Here is a 27,012-nt window from a genome sequence, read left to right as displayed (position 1 = left end):
AGTCGCACATCCACAGCCATGGCAGAGAGGAGCAGGACTGACACACTACAGGGAGATGTCCCCAGTTACTTTTCTAAGCTGGGGTCTGGCAGCCCCAAGCCCAGGCAGAAGTATGGGGGCATGTTCTGCAACGTGGAGGGGGCATTCGAGAATAAAAACATTAACTTTGATTCCCTGAGTGTTGGGAAGAAGAGGAAGGCGCAGGTGCCAGGCTCCAGTGCCAGCTCTGATGGGCTCAGTGAGTGTGGGAGTGAGGGCAGCAGTGGGGGCAGCATGGATGGGCAAGGGGCAGCTGAGAGAGTGGACCCCCCAATGAATGAGAGTGGACAAGAGGAGACAAACCCAGCAAGTACCCAGGTAATACCCATCTACATACTGCACCAAATTCCCCCTATGTATAGCACCCGCTTATACTGATATACTGTATTCTATCTTTTATCATCTCTGTTGTGTATTCTATTTATCCAATTTTTATTAAGCAGCAATGATGATATATGTCATAAATATGTCTAATCTTTCTATAGATAAATATATCTGTCTATCTCACAGCTCTCTCTCACTCATATCTGTGTAAATATATATATATAGAAATCTCATCTTCTATTTATCTATTTTAATATCTCATATATGTATTTCACTGTTTCCCATCTCCTATCTATTTATCTCTCTATCTATCTCATATCTATCTATCTATCTATCTATCTATCTATCTCCTATCTATTTATCTCTCTATCTATCTCATATCTATCTATCTATCTATCTATCTATCTATCTATCTATCTCATATCTATCTCCTATCTATCTATCTATCTATCTATCTATCTATCTATCTATCTATCTATCTCCTATCTATCTATCTATCTATCTATCTATCTCCTATCTATCTATCTATCTATCTATCTATCTCATATCTATCTACTATCTATCTATCTATCTATCTATCTATCTATCTCCTATCTATCCATCTATCTATCTATCTATCTACTATCTATCTCCTATCTATCTATCTCATATCTATCTATCTACTATCTATCTCCTATCTATCTATCTATCTATCTATCTATCTATCTATCTTCTATCTATCTATTTATCTTCTATCATCTATCTTCTATCTATCTATCTATCTATCTATCTCATATCTATCTAACTCCTATCTATCTATCTATCTATCTATCTATCTATCTCCTATCTATCTATCTCCTATCTATCTATCTACTATCTATCTCCTATCTATCTATCTCATATCTATCTATCTATCTATCTATCTATCTATCTCCTATCTATCTATCTATCTATCTTCTATCTATCTATTTATCTTCTATCATCTATCTTCTATCTATCTATCTATCTATCTATCTATCTATCTATCTATCTATCTATTTATCTTCTATCATCTATCTTCTATCTATCTATCAATCTATCTATCTCATATCTATCTATCTATCTATCTATCTATCTATCTATCTAACTATCTATCTATCTATCTATCTATCTCCTATCTATCTATCTATCTATCTATCTATCTCCTATCTATCTATCTATCTATCTATCTATCTATCTATCTATCTATCTATCTATCTATCTATCTATCTATCCTCTATCTAATTATCTATTTATCCCATATTAATCGTAATAATTGTAAATATTTCTCAGTGATGTTTTTTCTATTGTTTGTTGGTTACATGTTTCATTGTAAAATTCCACAACTTTAGGACAATTCTCTTATGAACCTGAATTGATGTTTTTATTCTGTATTATTTCTATTCTACTATTCCTGACAACTCTGGACTTAGATGAAACCCCTTCACTGGCAGGTTGGAGAATTGCAGGCGGCAGTGAGAGGGTTAAGCGCATCCTGTCAGTGGGTGCTGTGGGTGTAGGTGTGATGTGGTGCTCCAGGAGAGGGCGCAGGGTCACCCCCAGCATCCTCCATGAGAGGCTGGTCCTTTGTTTGCCCTCTGGTGGGGGGAGGTGGGCTGGCGCAGGCCCTAGGAGAGGCCCCTGGCTGGAGGATGAGGCTGGCATTGTAATCAGCTGCTTCCAGTGCAGGGGGAGCCACAGAGCCCTGCACAACAAAAAGCACATCCCCCACCCCATCTGACTGGCAAGACGCACAATACCTAGGAGCACAGCCCTGACCGGGGACCCCTCATTTGCTGGGAAGTTGGGGATCTCAAGCAGCCAGGATGTCGTACCAGGGAAAGAAGAACATCCCCAGGATTACTGTAAGATGGGATGGAGGGGGGGGGGGGGATGATCCGGGGCAGAGACAGCCATGATATCAGCAGAGTCAATGCTCTTAGGCCCTTTAAAAACATCAACACACACCGGGACCCCCAGCCCCACATCACTTTATATCTAGGGCTCAGGGGTCTGCATGCACTGTATCGGGGAGGGGGCTCATCCTCTGTATACCGATATAAGAAGCCTCCGTATATGGGTCATGTTTGTATCATGTTTTCTTCTTGCTGACTGTTGCTGTGATCATCGCTTGCAGGTTCTCCTATAGAATCACTTATAGATAAGTGGGAATTACTGACCCCCCCATCAGACATCACATCCCCATCGATTGTAAATTACCATCACTAATGAGCAAAGATTGAATCTGGGTCAATTATTTCCTTCTGTATAATCCAAATAAATCTGTTCAGTCTGAGCTTTGATACGAGGGTCCAAAAGATTGTTTGGCAATTATGTAACTTAATAATTTGTAGCTAATAGAAGAGGAAGTAGCCAAATATACAATACAGAGGGAGAATTTGGAAGCCATGTACCCTAGATAATACAGCCCTCATGTAGATGATACATCCATGGACCCTCATGTAGATGATACATCCATGGACCCTCATGTAGATGATGAATCCATGGACCCTCATGTAGATGATGCATCCATGGACCCTCATGTAGATGATACATCCATGGACCCTCATGTAGATGATACATCCATGGACCCTCATGTAGATGATACATCCATGGACCCTCATGTAGATGATACATCCATGGACCCTCATGTAGATGATGCATCCATGGACCCTCATGTAGATGATGCATCCATGGTCCCTCATGTAGATGATACATCCATGGACCCTCATGTAGATGATGAATCCATGGACCCTCATGTAGATGATACATCCATGGACCCTCATGTAGATGATACATCCATGGACCCTCATGTAGATGATGCATCCATGGACCCTCATGTAGATGATGCATCCATGGACCCTCATGTAGATGATACATCCATGGACCCTCATGTAGATGATACATCCATGGACCCTCATGTAGATGATACATCCATGGACCCTCATGTAGATGATACATCCATGGACCCTCATGTAGATGATGCATCCATGGACCCTCATGTAGATGATGCATCCATGGACCCTCATGTAGATGATGCATCCATGGACCCTCATGTAGATGATGCATCCATGGACCCTCATGTAGATCATACATCCATGGACCCTCATGTAGATGATACATCCATGGACCCTCATGTAGATGATACATCCATGGACCCTCATGTAGATGATGAATCCATGGACCCTCATGTAGATGATACATCCATGGACCCTCATGTAGATGATACATCCATGGACCCTCATGTAGATGATGCATCCATGGTCCCTCATGTAGATGATGCATCCATGGACCCTCATGTAGATGATACATCCATGGACCCTCATGTAGATGATACATCCATGGACCCTCATGTAGATGATACATCCATGGACCCTCATGTAGATGATGCATCCATGGACCCTCATGTAGATGATGCATCCATGGACCCTCATGTAGATGATACATCCATGGACCCTCATGTAGATGATACATCCATGGACCCTCATGTAGATGATGCATCCATGGACCCTCATGTAGATGATACATCCATGGACCCTCATGTAGATGATGCAGCCATAGACCCTCATGTAGATGATACATCCATGGACCCTCATGTAGATGAAACAGCCATGGACCCTCATGTAGATGATACATCCATGGACCCTCATGTAGATGATACATCCATGGACCCTCATGTAGATGATACATCCATGGACCCTCATGTAGATGATACATCCATGGACCCTCATGTAGATGATACATCCATGGACCCTCATGTAGATGATACATCCATGGACCCTCATGTAGATGATACATCCATGGACCCTCATGTAGATGATGCATCCATGGACCCTCATGTAGATGATACATCCATGGACCCTCATGTAGATGATACATCCATGGACCCTCATGTAGATGATACATCCATGGACCCTCATGTAGATGATACATCCATGGACCCTCATGTAGATGATACATCCATGGACCCTCATGTAGATGATACATCCATGGACCCTCATGTAGATGATACAGCCATGGACCCTTATGTAGATGATACAGCCATGGACCCTCATGTAGATGATGCATCCATGGACCCTCATGTAGATGATGCATCCATGGACCCTCATGTAGATGATACATCCATGGACCCTCATGTAGATGATACATCCATGGACCCTCATGTAGATGATACAGCCATGGACCCTTATGTAGATGATACAGCCATGGACCCTCATGTAGATGATGCATCCATGGACCCTCATGTAGATGATGCATCCATGGACCCTCATGTAGATGATGCATCCATGGACCCTCATGTAGATGATGCATCCATGGACCCTCATGTAGATGATACATCCATGGACCCTCATGTAGATGATACATCCATGGACCCTCATGTAGATGATACAGCCATGGACCCTTATGTAGATGATACAGCCATGGACCCTCATGTAGATGATGCATCCATGGACCCTCATGTAGATGATACATCCATGGACCCTCATGTAGATGATGCATCCATGGACCCTCATGTAGATGATGCATCCATGGACCCTCATGTAGATGATACATCCATGGACCCTCATGTAGATGATGCATCCATGGACCCTCATGTAGATGATGCATCCATGGACCCTCATGTAGATGATGCATCCATGGACCCTCATGTAGATGATGCATCCATGGACCCTCATGTAGATGATACATCCATGGACCCTCATGTAGATGATACATCCATGGACCCTCGTGTAGATGATGCATCCATGGACCCTCATGTAGATGATACATCCATGGACCCTCATGTAGATGATGCATCCATGGACCCTCATGTAGATGATGCATCCATGGACCCTCATGTAGATGATGCATCCATGGACCCTCATGTAGATGATACATCCATGGACCCTCATGTCGATGATGCATCCATGGACCCTGATAGATAGATATGAGATAGATAGATAGATAGATAGATAGATAGATAGGAGATAGATAGATAGATAGATAGATAGATAGATAGATATGAGATAGATAGATAGATATGAGATAGATAGATATGAGATAGATAGATAGATAGATAGATAGATAGATAGATAGATAGATAGATAGGAGATAGATATGAGATAGATAGGAGATAGATAGATAGATAGGAGATAGATAGATAGGAGATAGATAGATAGATAGATAGATAGATAGATAGGAGATAGATAGATAGATAGATAGATAGATAGATAGATAGATAGATGGATAGATAGATAGGAGATAGATAGATAGATAGGAGATAGATAGATAGGAGATAGATAGATAGATAGATAGATAGATAGATAGATAGATAGATAGATACCAAAAAGAAAGTCCAAGCGGCACAAACCTCGTATATGAAGTTGGGTGCAGGCACCTTAGGACTGGGCCATAAGTCCTCTAGTTAGGATGTAGAGAAAACGGGCAGCACTCCAGAAATAGGTGAAAAAGCGGTTTGTCTTTTATTCCATAGTGAGTAACAGTACTGTTACTCACTATGGAATAAAAGACAAACCGCTTTTTCACCTATTTCTAGATAGATAGATAGATATGAGATAGATAGATAGATAGATAGATAGATATGAGATAGATAGATAGATAGATAGATAGATAGAAAGATAGATAGATAGATAGATATGAGATAGATAGATAGATATGAGATAGATAGATATGAGATAGATAGATAGATAGATAGATAGATAGATAGATAGATAGGAGATAGATAGGAGATAGATAGGAGATAGATAGATAGATAGATAGATAGATAGATAGATAGATAGAAGATAGATATGAGATAGATAGATAGATAGATAGATAGATAGATAGATAGATAGGAGATAGATAGATAGATAGATAGATAGATAGATAGATAGATAGGAGATAGATAGGAGATAGATATGAGATAGATAGATAGATAGATAGATAGATAGATAGATAGATAGATAGGAGATAGATATGAGATAGATAGATAGATAGATAGATAGATAGATAGATAGGAGATAGATAGATAGATAGATAGATAGATAGATAGGAGATAGATAGATATCATGTTGTAATTGTCATTCCCTCATCTCTGAACCACAGTTAGACTTTGACCTGTGTCCTATAATAACTATATAATATAAATGATATAATATACACATTTTAGGAGGGGCTTTGCTTCCAGAAGACGTCATACAGAGAGCTCTGCCTGGGAGTGACCAGGATCACTATTACATTATTCATTACAATCTGCCACATGAAATTACATTATCTGCTTTTCATTCCACACTGGGAATTGTGGGTATAGAGACCCCTCAGTATCAGGACAGGAGACACATTATCCTACTTCCTGTTCTGTGATGTATTAAATATTTACACATAAAAATGTTAATATTGCATCATCTCCTGCTGACATTTCATATACAATGATATATAATTGTACCCCCCTGCAGCCTCTGAGCTGCCCCCCCTGATCAGGGGATGTTCACATCTAGAAATTTCTACAACTTTTCAATTCATGTGAACGGGTTTTGCAAAATTCTGTCATGTTGTGCAAATAATCTGATTAAGATGAATGGAAATAAAATCTGCAAAATATCCGACATATGTGACCATAACCCAAGGCAATTCTTCCTGGGATGATATTGACCTAGGAGGCTTCACCATTCATAACCCCATAAATTACTTAAAGGGGTTGACCACTAATTACAAATTTTACCCGGGTGAAGACAAGTCCTTAATAGGGTCTCCCATATTCTACTTACCTTATGTACGTTTCTCTGTAGCTGCTGGGAGACATTGGTCATGTGACCCTGTGGCTGCAGGATCGGGGATTCCTCTGACCTCATGTGTCCTGCTAGTAGATGGAGGAGGCCGTGGGACCTCCTTGTCACCATCCCCTCCAACGAAGGATATGATAGAAGCTGTGATATAGTAATAACTTCACAGCCTCGTCTATCCACCAGAACCCATCAGGACAAGGGACGTTCCCTACTGACAATTTGTTTCATTGTTTTGGCATTTCTATAGCGAGGAATAGACCGTGCACTATTATCCGTTTTGGGGTTCAATGGTCCCAGTTTAACTTTCAGGTTTATCAGAATGACCCTAACTTTACATAAGTATAACGTGACTAGTGAAGAGATACTAGGGGTCTAGTCTGTGTATCGCGGACCCTCTTGTGGTTATGTAGCGTTTTGAGCCTCTGGTATATTAATAAGTCTCCCTCTTCTTCTGTAGAGCGACCGACTTCTAATCAAAGGAGGGAAGATCGTAAATGACGACCAGTCGTTCTGCGCGGACATATACATTGAAGATGGCTTAATAAAGTGAGTGGTGTCTTAAGTTCTGCTTTACGTAACAACCCTGAGGGTGCGTTCACACGTTGCAGTTAAAACGGCATCGCAATTAGTTTTGGGGTTGGTTTTAGGTGATATTACTTATTTTAACAAGTGAAAGACATCTGGCATTTGTGGAGCAGCTTTCTCCTTCAAAATCAAATTCACACATTCAGTTCATGGGGCAGATTTACTTACCCGGTCCATTCGCAATCCAGCGGCGCGTTCTCTGCGGAGGATTCGGGTCCGGCCGGGATTCACTAAGGTAGTTCCTCTGACGTCCATCAGGTGTCGCTGCTGTGCTGAAGTTCCCCGAGGCCCGCCGGAATGCACTGAAGTTCACCGGCCTATTCCTAGTGAAGGTAAGTGCAAGTTTCGCAACACTTTTTTTTAAAAAATGTGGCGGTTTTTCCGAATCCGTCAGGTTTTCGTTCGGCCACGCCCCCCGATTTCCGTTGCGTGCATGCCGCCGCCGATGCGCCAAAATCCGATCGCGTGCGCCAAAATCCCAGGGCAATACAGGGAAAATCGCCGCAAATCGGAAATATTCGGGTAACACATTGGGAAAACACGAATCGAGCCCTTAGTAAATGACCCCCATGTCTTTTACCTGTGAAATTGACAAAACTGCACCTAAAACCACCTCAAACCTGATTGCGATGCAGTTTTAACTGCAATGTGTGACCGCACCCTGACGCTTGGAGTAGTGGGAGCGATGCTGGGACTGACTGACATCAGCCTCGTACTATTAGACTATTAAAGGAAACCTACCACTTAGAATGGCAGGGGTAAGCTGTAAGTACCGAGCACCAGCTCAGGGTGAGCTCAGGGTGAGCTGGTGCCGGTACTTACTTTCGTTAGTGTTATAAACCGCGGTATCGCGGTTTTAACACTTTTTAAACTTTATAGCAGGAGAGGCTTCGGCGCTGCGTGCGCATGATCGTGCGTGCACCTACATAGGAAATAGCGGAGATGTTGCGCGCGCACGGTCGCGCGCAGCGCCGAAGCCTCTCCTGCTCTAAAGTTTAAAAAGTGTTAAAACCGCAATACCGCGGTTTATAACACTAACGAAAGTAAGTACCGGCACCAGCTCACCCTGAGCTGGTGCTCGGTACTTACAGCTTACCCCGGCCATTATAAGTGGTAGGTTTCCTTTAAAGCATCCGTTGGAACCTGTAAAGTGAGTGCAATAATCCCAATAGTAACTGCTTAAAGGGGACTTCTATATAGAAGTATTTATCCCCTGGATTAGTGATATTAGTAGAATCATTATTGTGACCCTCCATCCAGAAGACTAAATATTGTTCAATATATCTGGTGCCCTCTGTTATGTCTTTATTCACCTCCCCATCCGTTCTGTTCTGAAATGGTTACTGACTTCTGCAGGGAACACACAGACTCATAATTTACAGACACTTTGGGGCAGATTTAGTTACCCGGTCCATTCGCGATCCAGCGGCGCGCTAAGGCAGGATTCTCTAAGGCAGTTCCTCCGACGTCCACCAGATGTCGCTGCTGCGCTGAAATGCACTCAAGTTCACCGGCCTATTCCTGGTGAGGGTAAGTGCAAGCTCCGCTACACTTTTTGTTTTTTAAATGCGGTGTTTTTTCCGAATCCATCGGGTTTTCGCTCGGCCACGCCCCCCGATTTGCGTCGCGCGCACGGCAGTGCCGATGCGCCACAATCCGATCGCGTGCGGCAAAATCCCGGGGCAATTCAGGGGAAATCGTCGCAAATCGGAAATATTCGGTTAACACGTCAGGAAAACGCGAATCGGGCCCTTAGTAAATGACCCCCTTTATCTCCAAAACTCATTGGTTATTAAAGAAGAAACCCAATTGAAGAGGTGAACAAAGCAACCAAAGATCCCAGAGCAGCATGGATGACCCTGGGTATGTGGACTACATGAGTCCAACCACCAATCAGTGGATGCATGTCTGTAAGATGGACCTTTCCATGGCAAATGGGGACAAGAGTCCCCTATGGTGTCAGCGAGGTCTCACCAGTCATTTGTCACCATATACAGTGCAGTGGATGCAGAGTGCAGTGATTACATCGAAAAGTGGGTGGAAGATCTTCTGATGATTAGTGATGCGCAAACCCATTCAGGTTCCAGTTTGTCAAGTTCAACCAAACTTTAAACAAAAGTTCAGGACAGGTTCCCGAAACCGAATGTCAACACCTGGAGGTGGCACCCACTGTAGGGAAAATGCGGCATGCACAGGTTTGCTGGCTGCTTTTAAAGGGTTAACACCACAAGTGTTACCGGTGGCGATGACCCTGGACCCAAACTTCTTGCCACACTTTGTGATTTGGGTTTGCTCAACCCTACTGAGGATTTACGTGCTAAATCAAAAGGCCAGATGAAAGTGTATTTACACCTGTACCCTAATAATGTAACCACATTGTCACCCCACAGAACAAGATAAGTCATAGTGTTTGTGCTTAGAGAGGCCCCGCCCACACCCTGGGATTTTGCACTGAGCAGCCTAGCGGGTGATAGGAGCTAAAACAGCAATAACACTGAGTAACATTGTAAAGTAAGGGGTTAAAATGACCTTTATTTTGTGACATCACTGGGGGTATAAAAGTGAGAATTTTCTATCGTGGGAAACCCCTTTAAAGGGAGTCCTGGGACTTTTGTTTCAACCAGTATTGTCTATGAGGAGCTCACAAAATCGTAATATTTGGGCAAATAAATGGGGGGATGATGAGGCACGTGGACCCTCAAATTAGAATGTTTTCCAGTTGTTACTTTGTTTTGTAGGCAAATTGGAGAAAATCTCATTGTCCCCGGTGGAGTGAAGACCATTGAGGCTCATGGCTTGCTGGTTATACCTGGAGGAATAGATGTGCACACTAGACTACAGATGCCCACCATGGGGATGACCAGCGCTGACGACTTCTTTCAAGGAACCAAGGCGGCGCTGTCAGGAGGCACCACCATGATAAGTGAGTGCACCACAGACTCCAGTACATGATCCCAACAGATATCTGCCTCGTAACCACTAAGGTTCTCCGGACTCATCCACTAATAGACCTACAGATACTACATCTGACTCTGAGCCATTAATACCAAGAAATACTGGGGCAGTACCTACCGGGCCTCTGGTTTCCATAGGCCTAGTCACAGAACTTAACAACTCAAGTTGTTTCCATGGTGGTTGGTTAACACCTGCACCTACACCCATGTGCCAACAGTCATGTACTAAAGTGGTTTCTGAGGCTAAAATACCGTATATACTCGAGTATAAGCCGACCCGAGTATAAGCAGAGACCCCTAATTTTACCATCAAAAACTGGGAAAACCTATTGACTAGTATAAGCCGAGGTAGGGAAATGCATTGGTCACAGACCCCCCCCCCCCCCAGTATGTAGCCAGCCTGCCCCCTGTAGTATACAGCCTGCCCCCAGTAGTATACAGCACTGCCCCCAGTAGTATACAGCACTGCCCCCAGTAGTATACAGCACAGCCCCCAGTAGTATACAGCACTGCCCCCAGTAGTATACAGCACAGCCCAGTCTGCCCCCAGTAGTATACAGCACTGACCCCAGTAGTATACAGCACTGACCCCAGTAGTATACAGCACTGACCCCAGTAGTATACAGCCTGCCGCCAGTAGTATACAGCACAACCCCCAGTAGTATACAGCACAGCCCCCAGTAGTATACAGCACTGCCCCAGTAGTATACAGCACTGCCCCCAGTAGTATACAGCACAGCCCCAGTAGTATACAGCACAGCCCCCAGTAGTATACAGCACAGCCCCCAGTAGTATACAGCACTGCCCCCAGTAGTATACAGCACAGCCCCCAGTAGTATACAGTGTGCCCCCAGTAGTATACAGCACTGCCCCCAGTAGTATACAGCACAGCCCCCAGTAGTATACAGCACTGCCCCCAGTAGTATACAGCACTGCCCCCAGTAGTATACAGCACTGACCCCAGTAGTATACAGCACAGCCCCCAGTAGTATACAGCACTGCCCCCAGTAGTATACAGCACTGCCCCCAGTAGTATACAGCCTGCCCCCAGTAGTATACAGCACTGCCCCCAGTAGTATACAGCACTGCCCCCAGTAGTATACAGCACTGCCCCCAGTAGTATACAGCACTGCCCCCAGTAGTATACAGCACAGCCCCAGTAGTATACAGCCTGCCGCCAGTAGTATACAGCCTGCCGCCAGTAGTATACAGCACAGCCCAGTCTGCCCCCAGTAGTATACAGCACAGCCCCCAGTAGTATACAGCACTGCCCCCAGTAGTATACAGCACAGCCCCCAGTAGTATACAGCACTGCCCCCAGTAGTATACAGCACAGCCCCAGTAGTATACAGCACTGCCCCCAGTAGTATACAGCACAGCCCCCAGTAGTATACAGCACTGCCCCCAGTAGTATACAGCACTGCCCCCAGTAGTATACAGCACTGACCCCAGTAGTATACAGCACAGCCCCCAGTAGTATACAGCACTGCCCCCAGTAGTATACAGCACTGCCCCCAGTAGTATACAGCCTGCCCCCAGTAGTATACAGCACTGCCCCCAGTAGTATACAGCACTGCCCCCAGTAGTATACAGCACTGCCCCCAGTAGTATACAGCACAGCCCCAGTAGTATACAGCCTGCCGCCAGTAGTATACAGCCTGCCGCCAGTAGTATACAGCACAGCCCAGTCTGCCCCCAGTAGTATACAGCACAGCCCCCAGTAGTATACAGCACTGCCCCCAGTAGTATACAGCACAGCCCCCAGTAGTATACAGCACTGCCCCCAGTAGTATACAGCACAGCCCCAGTAGTATACAGCACTGCCCCCAGTAGTATACAGCACTGCCCCCAGTAGTATACAGCCTGCCCCCAGTAGTATACAGCACTGCCCCCAGTAGTATACAGCACTGCCCCCAGTAGTATACAGCACAGCCCCCAGTAGTATACAGCACTGCCCCCAGTAGTATACAGCACAGCCCCAGTAGTATACAGCACTGCCCCCAGTAGTATACAGCACAGCCCCAGTAGTATACAGCACTGCCCCCAGTAGTATACAGCACTGCCCCCAGTAGTATACAGCACTGCCCCCAGTAGTATACAGCACTGCCCCCAGTAGTATACAGCACAGCCCCAGTGGGCCTATTAGAAGGGACCGATACAATATTCTGTACGTTATGCTCATACAAAGTCCTTTATCTGTCACTGGGAAGAGTCTCCACACCTCTATACAACAAATAGTAAGAAACGATAGAAATGTAACAGGAATGTGACTGATCTGTAGGTATCTCCTCTTCTCCTAGTTGACCATGTCTCTCCGGACGCTGGGATGAGTTTGGCTGCGGCTTATGACCAGTGGAGAGAATGGGCGGATGGGAAAGTGTGCTGCGACTACTCGCTACATGTGGACATCACTCACTGGCACGAGAGCCTCAAAGAGGAGATGGAAGCCTTGGTCAAGGACAAGGGTGCGTATGTAGCCCGGAATATTACAGAGTATCCACCAAAAATCAGGATGGGGAACAAGTTGGTCCGAATTTACATTGAAATCTTCGGGAGTCACCAAAATATCAGATTCACTCACCTGTCCCTATAACATCCAAATCTAGTGTAGAAACCAAATGCCAAAAAAAAACAAAACACTTGGCCTCCATTTGATGATGCAAAAACACAGAATTTTACTGGTGTACAAAGTATGACAATCCAAATTCGTGTAACGTTTCGGTCTTTACTATAGACCTTCTTCAGACACGGATTGCAAGGTGTGGAAGAGGATGATGATGATGAGAGAGGCGAGAGGCAGCAAGTTCTGCGGAGGAGGCTTTTCTGAAGAAGGTCTATAGCAGTGATGGCAAACCTTTTAGAGACCGAGTGCCCAAACTACAACAAAGACCCGCTTATTTATCGCAAAGTGCCAACACAGAAATGTAATTAGTGATTTATACTCCCTTCTCTGTCACAGCTTTCATTGATACCAGCACTCTGAGGCACCAATATAGCAGAAAATAGTCCCAGGTACAGCTGTCCCTTTAAAATGGCTCTGTGCACAGCAAGTCCTGGGCTGTCTGGGACTGTAGGAAGATACCTGGAGTCCTCTCTGGTGATGGCCTGAGTGCCCACAGAAAGGGCTACGAGTGCCACCTCTGGCACCAGTGCCATAGGTTAGCCATCACTGGTCTATAGTAAAGACCGAAACGTTACATGAATTTGGATTGTCATACTTTGTACACCAGTAAAATTCTGTGTTTTTGCATCATCAAATGGAGGGCCAAGTGTTTTTTTTGTTATTATTATACTTAATGGACTGGTATCCGACTTGAGCCCCTTCTTGCACACCCAGTGGAGTGACGTGCAGCCCTTTACTATAGAAACCAATGGACGACATGGATGAGACCTGTGAGCATCTCATCTTACATAACAGAAGTTATAGGATGATCCATGATGATCCGATGGTTCCTGAATGTCATCTCTCTGTACATTCATCATTTATGACATCTATGAATTCATCTGATTCCACATTACAGTCACATATAATTCTATATGAAAGTTCTTCTATTTGGCGGATCAGCTTTATCCCCGATGTCTCGCTTCTTCTGCAGGTGTGAATTCCTTCCTGGTTTACATGTCCTACAAGGATAGATACCAGTGCACGGACGCTCAGGTGCCCTACAATAAAACCTTTTGTGAGATGCCGTCGTGTTTTGTTTTATGTAGTTTGATCTTCATTTTCTCCATTGACAGATGTATGAGATCTTCAGCATCATCCGTGATCTGGGAGCAGTGGCGCAGGTTCACGCAGAGAATGGAGACATCATTGAGGAGGTTGGTACTCAGTGGGGTCCTAAATAGACATGTAGGGGCCCATTTACTTACCTGTCCGACGAAGTTCCCCGAAAGTGCATTGTCCGTGTATGATGCCCTGTGCCCCGATCCTGCACCCAATGTCGCTTCCCCGCTCAGGTCCCCGGAGTTCACCTTCTTCTTCCTGGTGCATGTATGTGCATTGTCCGTGTATAATGCGCTGTGCGAGGAGTCACTAAGATCCTGCGCCCGATATCCTGCATGTGTCGCTTCCCCGCTCAGGTCCCCGGAGTTCACCTTCTTCTTCCTGGTGCATGTAAGTGCATTGTCCGTGTATAATGCGCTGTGCGGGGAGTCACTAAGATCCTGCCCCCGATATCCTGCATGTGTCGCTTCCCCGCTCAGGTCCCCGGAGTTCACCTTCTTCTTCCTGGTGCATGTAAGTGCATTGTCCGTGTATAATGCGCTGTGCGGGGAGTCACTAAGATCCTGCGCCCCGATATCCTGCATGTGTCGCTTCCCCGCTCAGGTCCCTGGAGTTCACCTTCTTCCTGGTGCATGTAAGTGCATTGTCCGTGTATAATGCGCTGTGTGGGGAGTCACTAAGATCGTGCGCCCGATATCCTGCATGTGTCGCTTCCCCGCTCAGGTCCCCGGACTTCACCTTCTTCTTCCTGGTGCATGTAAGTGCATTGTCCATGTATAATGCGCTGTGCGGGGAGTCACTAAGATCGTGCACCCGATATCCTGCATGTGTCGCTTCCCCGCTCAGGTCCCCGGTGTTCACCTTCTTCTTCCTGGTGCATGTAAGTGCATTGTCCCTGTATAATGCACTGTGCGGGGAGTCACTAAGATCATGCTCCTGATATCCTGCATGTGTCGCTTCCCCGCTCAGGTCCCTGGAGTTCACCTTCTTCTTCCCGGTGCATGTAAGTGCATTGTCCCTGTATAATGCACTGTGCGGGGAGTCACTAAGATCATGCCCCCGATATCCTGCATGTGTTACTTCCCCGCTCAGGTCCCCGGAGTTCACCTTCTTCTTCCTGGTGCATGTAAGTGCTTGGTCTTGTGACACAATTTGAAAGTTAAATCCCGCGCTCAGTCCAAATCAGTCGGATTGTCCGACGTCCAGCTCCCCGATCTCTGGCGCATGGTTGAAGCGCAGCTGCGACACAATCCCAGTGCAAACCCCTGTTAAATACCTGTCAAAGCTGCGCAAATCCCAAAAACGGCAAACAGTCCGAAAAAAGTGCATGCGAGGACCAATCTAGTAGTAAAAGCTTATCATCTCCTGACACACACAGCTGGACAGTGACAATGGGGGTCCGTCTTCTGGTTCTGCCACTGATCATGACACAGGTGGTCCCATAGAGATGTATAGAACAGCAATGTACATCCTCCTCTACTATCACAAAGGCCGTTTTCTTCAGTCCAGTAGCCGGACCCCCAGACCCCCAGACTTGTTACGATGGGGGATATAATTCAAGTGACTTTTTACCTTGTTTTTAACTCAATGAAAGTTGTATGAGGGGTCATTCCTTGCTGGTCTTTATCTCCATGTACTATTAATATTAATAAGATGTTATTACATTTAGGAACAAAAGCGTCTGCTAGACCTTGGCGTCAGCGGCCCGGAGGGTCATGTCCTCAGTCACCCGGAGGAGGTAATGGACAGATTTCACCTGTGTGTAGAGCACGTTACAGGGAATAGATCTCGATGTGGTGTCTCGTGTTCCCGCAGGTTGAAGCGGAGGCGGCGTACCGTGCGATAACCATCGCCAAACAAGCCAACTGCCCCCTGTACATCACCAAAGTCATGAGCCGAGGGGCGGCCGATGTCATCGCTCAGGCAAAGCGGAAAGGTAACAAACATTCACCGTCTCCATCACAGACATTTCCAGGGACTTTTTATTGTGAGTTATTTCCCAAGTTCGTTGTAGCAGAAAATCTCATTTTCGAGCGACCGTAGAAATAATTATTCACCTGGTTTTCTGGAAAGTTTTCAAGAGCAGAATGTGCAGAAGAGTCTCTGTAAGTGACCCCCCCAGGGAGGCTCCTGGAGGGGAGTATATTATACATACAGAGGGTCACAACATTTAGGGCTTATTCAGGGGAGAACCTACGCTCTCTGCTGCCTGAGGGGAACCATAAAACGGTCTGCCCCTCCTTCAATACCAATAGTAACATATCATGTTATTTACAGTCTCCATGCAGCCCCCCTCCCCCCCCCCCCTGGGTGACATCAGGTGTGAAGAGACACTATTTGTAATGGTCAGTTCTTACTTTGTAGCAGGTGACTGCGCCCTGATGCTGCTCAGGGGGTGTAACTACAGCGGTAGAAGCCATTGCAGCTGCTATGGGGCCCACAGTGTCAGGGGGCCCATGACCATACCTGCTACACTAAACAGTGGAGCGTGTGCACCATTATATACATATTATACAGCACACAGTGCACATCTTCCACAGTACACAGCACATAGCTCAGCAGATATGTATATTAGAAGTCTGCTAAGGGGCCTCTCCTAGTTACGCCCCTGATGTTGCCACCACTTTCCTTCAGTTGGTGCTGCCTGAGGCTAGAGGCTCAATTCTCCTCATGGCTGCTGCACCCTTGGGCTTATTTCTTCAAAAAGTTTGCAACACTTTAACACCGCAGACTCCATTATTATAAAGTGAGAGCTCAGTAATGAGGAGACAGCGCCACAGGTAATACAGTGGTTGTGTTCGGTATTGCATTCACTTGTAAGGGGTTGCGCTGCACATTGGCTGTGTGATACATGGACTTGTCATTGCTGGTTTGCGATGCAGATGTGTTACCAGGACTTCTCCATGTGTCCACTTGGTTTGGGTTTCGAGTGCCTCACACCTGTGGATCTCTAGTTGATCACCTATGTGGGTCCTTCTATGGCAATACTAACTGTCTGGGCTATATAGTCCACTCCATTTCACACAATATCAGGGTTACCCAACAATGAGAGGATCAGAAAGCGTCCACCACGCTGCTGAGATCCCCTGAGTCCAGGTGTAATGTGATCAATTCAGTGGTAGTTGTTTCATCTCTCTACAGCGCCCCCACAGGGAAGGTGAGGTATTACACATTCCCCACATGATTTCTGATGCACAACACGCTGGGTCCTTTAGATAGAGGCACTAACTTATAGTTTAGGGTCTTTAAGTTTAACTGATAATCCCTGTAACATTGTATACATTAATATTTTATTACCCCTCAATTTCCATATTTATCCTTCTTCTTCTTCTTCTGAATGTTATTGATGGTTGCAAATACCAAATATCTCCAAACCTAATGCATTCTATTCTTCTATTCCCTCTTGGAAACAGTAGAATAAAACCAGAGTAATTTGCAGAAATACAAAAATGAGGTCATTTCTTCATGAAGGGATAATGAATTCCCTGGCATCCGGTGGTGGCCGCTTCATCCTTAGGCGATGCTGAGATTTACATCCATGGCTGTTCTGTCGCTATTCTAAGATGTTATTTTATATCATTGCAGTCTTATCTTCCGTGCAGAAAATGAGAACCTTATTATGATACAATGATGACATCTTACAATTTTGTATCATTGACAGTTAATGGGTTTTATGTTCTGAGCCAAGAATCCTGCGGGTCTCTCCTGTGTGATACAGGGCAATGGTCCATTCCACATCAGATTGTGGTCCAAGGGTTCTCTGAATTCTGAATACTTTCCGACATTACAAATGTCCTTGAAATGTTTCATGTTACCTGTATTGGCGCCGCAGGAAAGTTGCTGTCAGAACTCGCAGATTCAGACTCAGGTTTCAGGCTTCTGTGCTGCCTGTGATTGACTTTGAACTTGTTTTGTCTGCAGCTGTGGTTTGAGTGATGGACGGCTGAGCCAGTCAGTGCTGGGGGCGGTGTCCATTACTGCCTTATATTCTGCTATTCTGTGCTTTGACTTCTTATTTGCCTACCAACCATTCTTTTTGCTAATTGATTGCCGCCATCTTGGTTTTGACCCGGTTCCATCCGACTCCGCTTGTCTGTCTGTATCTGTTGTTTGTCCCTCAGTGTCATGCATCTCCCAGTGTGACCGCGCTTTCCCCATCTCAGACTTGTGTTAGTTTTCTGTGCGCCAGTGTGAACACTGGTCTATCTCAGTATTCCTGTTACCTGTCTGCTCCACCATCCAGCAGTTGCCAGACTAAGTCTTCCCTGTAATCTTGTAGGGTCAGTTAGTGGGTTCGCCCTTGTCAGGGCGGTTTATCTGCTGTAGGCCGGGCCTTGGCCCGCAGGGACGCCACAGGGTGAGCTCTCCACCACTTACCCAGTCTGACAGCGAGCGCCAAGGCCAGTTGTGGTTGCACATTTGCTGGACAGGTGCTGACAGTTACAGAACATGTTACATTTGACTGTTGCGTTTTGCAGTTCTCAGTTTGGCCACTAAGGTTCCAAATCCTAACCATTAAAATATTATCAAGTGTTATCATCCACGTTGGAAACATTACAGTCAGTGGATCCCAATAGTTGAATGTTTGTGTCTGCAGGTACAGTGGTGTATGGAGAGACAATCACAGCCGCTCTGGGCACCGATGGCACCCACTACTGGAGCAAAAACTGGGCAAAAGCTGCCGCCTTCGTCACTTCACCACCTATTAATCCGGACCCTACAACCTCCGAGTATCTCAGCTCCTTACTGTCCTGGTAGGTCACAACTATTGTCTATTTTATACACTTACTGATGTTTGGTTGTTCCGGTGTAGAATATTGGGTCCTTGAGACTTTCCATTACCATCACAGATAGGGGACTATGATAACCTCTTACTAAAAGACATGGTCATCTTTAAGAGAATCTTTCATTATCTACTCCGACTCTCTGTATCTTTTACTAGGTTGTGTTCCACTGATCCTGTCACAGCCGGTGAATTCCCACCATTACTGGCCAACCTTTTCTCTTAGTTATAGATCCTATCGTTATAATCAGGCTCGTTACTTTCCATGTTGGTGGAGCCAGGTTGTCTCTTCTACTAAAGGACTGCCCACTTGACAGTAGTGGGATAATTGGCATATTTGTTGCATAAAATAACCGATAACTTGTATGGAGATAAAAGTGACACAAAATTGGAGTTGATGGAGGTGATGAAGAGCTCTCTGGTGGGGACTTGTCTTCTCCTATAGACTAAAGGTAGAAGGATATTCAGGACACCCCTGTACATTTCAGATGGTCTCTCTTGGCTTCTCCTTCTGACCAATGTCTATGGTCAAATTTCGAAATGTCCCTTAAAGACAACGCTTAATTATTAGTGAAGGGTCAAGATGAGGAGATCTCCAGACCACTTTGTCGCGACTTTTCGGACATCTGGTGTAATGATCTGTGATAGTTTCTATAGCCATATCAAAATGCATGAATATCAGAAACAAAACCAATCTCCAATTCTTACATGACCTCCCAAGACGTTATTCAGCTTCCAACCTAAACCGTGATTATGTATCTTAATGAATCCCAACAGAACACGCCTAACTGTGCACTAGATATCCTCAGCCAGAGCTTAGTCTATCTGCTGAGTTCAACATATTGGGGCTCATTTACTTACCCGGTCCTGTCACGATCCAGCGGCGGGTTCTCCGTCGAGGATTCGGGTCTTCCGCCGATTCACTTAGGTCGTGCACCCGATGTCCACCAGGTGTCGCTGCTGCGCCGAGGTTTGCCAGAGTTCACCATCCTATTCTTGGTGCAGGTAAGTGCGTGTCAAACAACACATTTTTTTTTATTCCGCGTTTTTTCAGAATCCGTCGGGTTTTCCGGCGCAGACCGGTAATTTTCTGGAAACCCGACGAAAAAGAGCGATTCGGACCCTTAGTAAATGACCCCCATTATGTGGAAGAGTAGAAATATCTGAGTTTCAGTGAAGTCTTGATTGAGCAGTAGGGATATCGATTCCTGATGGATGGAGACATTCCCACCACAGGTGCTTCCTGTAGAGGTCTTACTAAGGACCTAATGCAGTCCGAGGGGGACAAAGACCTTATTCAGACAATGGGAGCCACAAAGTCTCTCCTGAATGATGATTATTTATGTTCCCGCTGGGAGAATTTCTCCTCAATAGGAGGAATTTTATCTTCTTATTAGTAGAAACACAATGTCCTCTAAAGAACCCAAACCAAGAGCGGGAAATGTGATACTCCTGATGGTCTCTACCTGTAACCACTCTCCCACAAATGTCTTTGATTTTGAGAGTAGAAAGAGGAAGAAGAAGGTGAAGATGTGAATGAGAGTAAATTCTGGCCTGTAAAGTAGTTAGGAAGAATCCATTTTTATTATATGGGGAGGATCAAAAGTCCTAGGACCTCAGAAACTAAAGGGAATATGACGGGTGTGATACTCCAGAGTTAGTGGACATCTCTAATTTGCTATGTCCACAACATGGCCACCATCTTTACACCCAGCATATTGGATCAAGGGCAAGTTATTCCAATGGAATTGTGTTCATGTAGCATCCTAAAGAAGACCAGAATTGTGGTTTAAATGTTATCAGCACAAAGATTCTCCATAGATTCTCTTACAGGTTCATATCGATTGGATCCATCGTCTTCAGCTCTGTGTCCAGCACCATAAGACAACACGTCACATAGCTGTGCATCACAAGGCATATTCTGCATGAGCACCATCCCCCTGGAAGATTGCCCTTGATCCAATATGGCGGCTTTCACGATGGTGACCATGTGCTGGGCACAGTCTATGGGCTCTTGTCCATGGACATGTGAAACCTGCGTATAGGTGCCGTATGGTGGCACAGTCCCACGGGCTGCATGCAGTAGTGGCAGTGGACAAGAGATGCTGCATTATACAGAAATACAATGAAAGGACGTTCCCTCTGCCGCGCCGGAACTGTAATAGTTAATAGGGTTTGTGTGCAAGAGCCCTAAAAGAGGTTTAGAATAGGACAGAAATTTGACAAGTTTGAACGACCATCTAATGTCCTCCAAACTCCAAAGGAAGATGTCAGGGGAGATAAGGATCGGGCCGGTGGATTTTACCTTCCTGGGCCCTTCGTCCTCGTATATATATATATATAAACCAGCGGCTAGAAGCGTCCTCCTCCCCCCTCCCCTCTAGGACACGCTGCACGTATGAGGCGGACTTGGCCATGAGTTGGATTTCCATGTACCCAACCTATGTCTCTTGTCACATCCAGCACATCCTCAGGGGCACATCACAAACCTCATACGCCCTTATTTCTCTTTGGCTTTTTGACTTTTGATATTTGCCTATTTCCCTGCAGTTCAGACCTTCAGGTAACAGGCAGCGCACATTGCACCTTCACCACGGCACAGAAAGCCATAGGGAAGGACGACTTTACCCTTATCCCAGAGGGAACGAACGGAATAGAAGAAAGAATGTCCATTATATGGGAGAAATGTGTGGTAAGGAGGAGACTTCTCAATACTGACCCCTGCGGGAAGGACCTGAGCACAGCAGTCAGGACCGGCGCTAGTACCGGGCGAGTGCCGGGGCCCAGAGCTGCTGAGAGGGCCACATAAGGCTGCACATAAGGAATCCATGGGATTTATATAAAATAACCATGAAGGGGCTATTTGGGATGATAAACTATGGAATATTTTAGGAGACTGTGATTAGGTGCTGATTATGTGCTGTGATTTCATGTGATCAGATACATACATGGGGTAGAATTGGCAAATTTTAGGGGTAAAAGGACCTCAGATGACTACACCCTGGTCACATGACATGAAGTGGTGAATAGTAAGGAGGCATAAGGCATGGGGAGGAGTAGATGGGAGGGGTCTACCAAGCAGGACACGCCCCCGCTGATTCCAGGTAATATAATTACATAAAGCTGATTTTATGAGAATGTGAGCGTAAAAATTTTTACTTAAAAGGAGGGGGTCAGTGTGGTAGGGGAGAGTTTGGGATGTGCAAAATATAAACTGAGCTGAACTCCTCTATAAGATGGAAATGAAAAAAACTAAAAATATCCAAAAAGTTTAAATAAGGGGAAAAACAAAGCAGTGAGTAATGTGAATCATGTAAAGGGTCCAAATTTTCCTCATTTTCAGACTCCGGGGAAGATGGATGAGAATGAATTTGTCGCAGTAACGAGCACAAACGCCGCCAAGATCTTCAACTTGTATCCGCGCAAGGGCAGGATTGCCCCCGGCTCTGACGCCGACCTCGTCATCTGGAACCCCAAAACCGTGAAGATCATTTCAGCCAAGACCCATAACCTGGTAAATGACAATTCTCTATATTCCCATCATTGTACGTTTATCAGCGGATCGCTGACGCGCGTTTTCCCATCAGGCCGTGGAGCTGAATATATTTGAAGGGTTGGAGTGTCACGGAGCGCCGGAGCTGGTCATAAGTCAGGGACGGATCGTCTTAGAGGATGGGACCCTCCATGTGAGCCAGGGGTCTGGACGCTTCGTTCCTAGGAAAACATTCCCGGATTTTGTATACAAGAGGATTAAAGCCCGGAACAGGGTGAGTGACATGCGGGTCACTATACGTCCGATCCATTTGTTCTGGTCACTTATGTGCAATAGGGACCTTCCTGCAATAGATGTTGTAGAGTATAAGCAGTTATTTGTTTAGGTTGTTAGTAGCTGCAGGACTGTGGAAAATGCATTTATATTCCAAGATTGTAGCTGCTCCGAATGCTCTGAGAGGGTGTCCTCACACTGCTGTGCTCTGTGCTCTCTATTTAACTGTTCCAAAGCCACTCCTCCTTGTGAAAGCTGCATTAGGCTTCTGTTTGCATACTACAGCAGAGGTGGAGCATTTCACTACAGAGAGATAAGAGCACAGCAGTGTGAGGACACATCCAGTGCACTTGGAGAAGCTACAATCCTTGAATACAAATGCATTTATCACAGTCCTGCTGCTACTAACAATAATGACTAAGGTTTGATCACACAGGTCTCCGGGGGTGAAGGTCATAACTGATGACAGGTTTTCTGTAATAAATGGTGATAGATCCAGGGAAAAAAAATTCCACCATCAAAGCAGAATAAAAATTACATCTCTGACTGTAAGAACAAGTCCGGGATGTCTGTGGATCCTGAACACATGAACCATATTTCATCCCCTGGAACCGCTGCTTGGATGAGAGATTGGATGTGACAGGTCCTGCCGCCCGCAGCGCTGAGCGTCTCCGACCATCACGAGGAATTAGCGTCACCCCCAGAGATGGGAACATTTAGTGATTACAGTCACAGTCACTATAATAATAATATAATAATCCCCAGAGGATCCTCTGCATCACCAATTACACACTCATCACCTGTGCATCTCTATATACAGTATATATACTAGTGCTGCCAGCCCGGATACCACCTTTTAGGATATTCTAGTCTATACTGGGGATCGCTGTGGTCGGTCCTGATATAACAATTAGAACATCTTTCCAGAATGGTAGAATTTCCAAATATACATATAATAATGTGACATATAAACTGCGTGTGATACTCCATGTGAATGGGATCTGATCCCGATGTACATGTACCCCATATGTGCGCCAGAGCTCTCTGATTACATGTCTGACGTTATGTAGCCCTAAGACTGAAGCAAGGGAGAGAGAATTATTACATTGGGTTGTGCCGTAAAATAAATGTAGTGTTGGGTCGTGTATCAGCATTTCTCACGATGGTCTTGATACCCCCTTGCCCCACTACAGCCGCTTGTACCCATTTGCCCCACTACAGCCGCTTGTACCCATTTGCCCCGCTACAGCCCCTCATACCCCCTTGCCGAGGTCCAGCCACAGAGTCAACTACAACTAAGTTACTAATAAGTTGCTCCCATATTTATGTGACTTTTTATCAACATCCATCAATTTGACCTCCTTATGGTACTGGCGCATATACCCCCTTGCCCTGGCACAGCGCATCATACCCCCTTGCCCTGGCACAGTTCCTCATACCCCCATGCCCTGGCACAGTGCCCCATACCCCCTTGCCCTGGCACAGCGCATCATGCCCCCTTGCCCTCCCACAGTGCCCCATACCTCCTTGCCCTGGCACAGTGCCCCATACCCCCTTGCCCTGGCACAGTGCCTCATACCCCCTTTCCCTGGCACAGTGCCTCATACCCCCTTGCCCAGGCACAGCACCTCATACCCCTTGCCATGGCACAGCGCCTCATACCCATTGCCCAGGCACAGTGCCTCATACCCCCTTGTCCTGGCACAGTGCCTCATACCCCCTTGCCCTGGTACAGCGCCTCATACCCCCTGGTCCTGGCACAGTGCCTCATACCCCCTTGCCCTGGTACAGCGCCTCATACCCCCTGGTCCTGGTACAGTGCCTCATACCCCCTTGCCATGGCACAGTGCCTCATACCCCCTTGTACTGGCACAGTGCCTCATACCTCCTTGCCCTGGTACAGCGCCTCATACCCCCTTGCCATGGCACAGTGCCTCATACCCCCTTGTACTGGCACAGTGCCTCATACCTCCTTGCCCTGGTACAGCGCCTCATACCCCCTTGCTCTGGCACAGCTCCTCATACCCCCTTGCTCTGGCACAGCACCTTATACCGCTTTGCCCTGGTTAAACTAGGTTACTATTGGAAGGCACCAATATTATTGTGACTTTGCATCCCCCCACCTTATGGTATAGGACCATTATAGACCCTTGGAGATCAATTTGGGTAAATTCTCCCTTAAGAAATGATGTAGCTCATTGTATGTAAAAGACCCGGGACACGTTTCTTTATAAAGCAGCTTCTTCTCCCTGAGAATTGCCCCTTTGGGGGTGACATATGAGCTGTGGATAAGTATTTTCAGAACTCACATTGTATCCAGAATTCTGCATTTATATTGAGTTCTGGAGCGAGAGAATGAGGTCGGTTCTTTTCTGCTGTAATCATCCGATATTCCCGCTCGCTCCTGAGGGATTAGATCCGGTGACCCACTTATAAACTCCATGAAATTACCTCATTTCCCACTTTGCTTCTATAAATGATTTTGCGCTTTGTGTTTTATGTGTCAGATGGCAGAGGTCCGAGGCGTTCCCAGGGGTCTGTATGACGGACCTGTTCATGACGTCACAATAACTGCAAAAACAGCAGCTCCCGCCCCAACATCAAGGATCACGGCCTGTCCGGGAAAAGTACAGATGGCGCCGGTCCGGAATCTGCATCAGTCTGGGTTCAGCTTGTCAGGTAAATTGAGTTTATAACTGAATTTGCAAATATTGTGTCCAGTTGATACAATGTAACAACAACAGGGAACCCCCAGTGGGGTACTTACCTTGTACTCACCATGTCGGTGGAGAATGCAGCTGATACATAGAGGGAAGAGGCTCAGAAACATGAATTGCTGCTTTATACATTACTGCAGCCGCCACCAGGGGGAGCTCAATGCAAAAGATGTTTACAGGTTCTATTATAATAATAATAATATTAATGTTCTATTAAGTTTATTGGAAGGCGCTTGAATTCCTGTGCACCCGCCCCCCTCAATAGTGGCTACAAGTAGCCAGTTTCATCGTTCAGGGTCCTGTAGAAGAGAAATATAAATGTATATTATATTTCTCAACTTAACTAGACTGGGAATATGAAAGCCTGCTCTATATTTTGCTATGGGGCCCTATGGTATCCTTATGTACCTCAGCTGAACATCATGGTAAGTGCCTATGATGGAGCCATTGCATCTCATAGGTAATACTTGGATTTCGTTCCTGGGGGCAGGTCCCATTCAACTTTTACAATGATTCCCTTATGATAAAGTGCTAACATATTGCTTTCTACAAAAATTGAGGTTCAACATTCAAGTGCATATTAATCTTGTCCAATTAAAGGGAACCTGTCACCAGGAATATAATTTTCAGCTGGTGATAGGTTGTAAAAGCCTATGATATTAAAAATGCCTTTGTCAGCATTCTGAATATTGATGCTACTTTATAAAACGTTATTTCACATCGCCTGGCTTCCTGCTCGCAGCATGTGATGAGTCCTTGTGGGAAATGAGCAGATGCAGCATGTGTGTGATTGTGTCTCAGTCTCCTTGGTGCATTCATTATAGTGATATAAGAGTCGGCTCCAGGGACACACACGCCAGGTAATGTGAAATAAACTTATATAAAGTACTGAAATGATTAGAATGCTGACAAAGGCATATAGCATAAATCCATATAGCAGAGGTTATTGGAACCTGTCACCAGCTAAAAATGACATCCTTGCTAACAGGTTCACATTAGGGGCCTCATCCTCAGTTTCCCTGGTAAGATATGAAGTGTTATCCTAATGATACATAATATATAAATATTATATTGTATCACAAAGTATTCTATACAAACACAACCTCCTAAACTTAACCCAACTCGTTTTCTTCTTTCAGGATCTCAAAAAGACGACCATATACCAAGACGCACAACACAAAAAATCGTAGAGCCCCCCGGTGGCCGTTCTAATATTACTTCACTCTCATAGTAAACCACATATGTACAGGAGGAAAAAAAAAGTCGCAAATTCAGCATGAGGATTTTGTGAAAATGAAAAAAAAAAAAGGAAACCTTGAAACAAAAAGTTCCCTTCTGACAATTGTGTATGAAGGGGAC

The 27,012-nt window shown here is 45.4% G+C and overlaps 1 protein-coding gene across 2 annotated transcripts; it reads left to right on the top strand.

The window, feature by feature from the left end:
* On the top strand, nucleotides 1-27,012 carry DPYSL4 (dihydropyrimidinase like 4). 2 transcript variants are annotated; one of them, XM_072129611.1, is made up of 14 exons: nucleotides 1-357; nucleotides 7,582-7,670; nucleotides 10,448-10,632; nucleotides 12,964-13,128; nucleotides 14,260-14,321; nucleotides 14,402-14,482; nucleotides 16,057-16,125; nucleotides 16,203-16,323; nucleotides 18,985-19,141; nucleotides 21,721-21,862; nucleotides 22,514-22,684; nucleotides 22,758-22,937; nucleotides 25,444-25,615; nucleotides 26,793-27,012. In XM_072129611.1, the coding sequence occupies exons 1-14, from the start codon at nucleotides 19-21 to the stop codon at nucleotides 26,882-26,884; spliced, it is 2,025 nt and encodes a 674-aa protein (XP_071985712.1). In that variant the 5' UTR covers nucleotides 1-18; the 3' UTR covers nucleotides 26,885-27,012. The 2 variants fall into 2 exon arrangements, with proteins under 2 accessions (XP_071985712.1, XP_071985713.1); XM_072129612.1 differs by lacking the exon at nucleotides 1-357 and adding an exon at nucleotides 1,915-2,225.

Source organism: Engystomops pustulosus, chromosome 11, assembly GCF_040894005.1.
Source record: "Engystomops pustulosus chromosome 11, aEngPut4.maternal, whole genome shotgun sequence".
Classification (NCBI taxonomy): Eukaryota; Metazoa; Chordata; class Amphibia; order Anura; family Leptodactylidae; genus Engystomops; species Engystomops pustulosus.
The sequence above is the reverse complement of the archived record's forward strand: the minus strand, read 5'-3'. Positions and strand labels throughout refer to the sequence as shown.

What these genes read in the sequence shown, in the direction of transcription:
- DPYSL4 (XM_072129611.1), top strand. Translation starts at nt 19, where the DNA reads ATGGCAGAGAGGAGCAGGACTGACACACTACAGGGAGATGTCCCCAGT. An exon ending in ACCAGTGCACGGACGCTCAG is followed by an intron (nt 14,322 to 14,401) that starts GTGCCCTACAAT and finishes CTCCATTGACAG; the next exon opens with ATGTATGAGATCTTCAGCAT. An exon ending in GGATTAAAGCCCGGAACAGG is followed by an intron (nt 22,938 to 25,443) that starts GTGAGTGACATG and finishes TTTATGTGTCAG; the next exon opens with ATGGCAGAGGTCCGAGGCGT.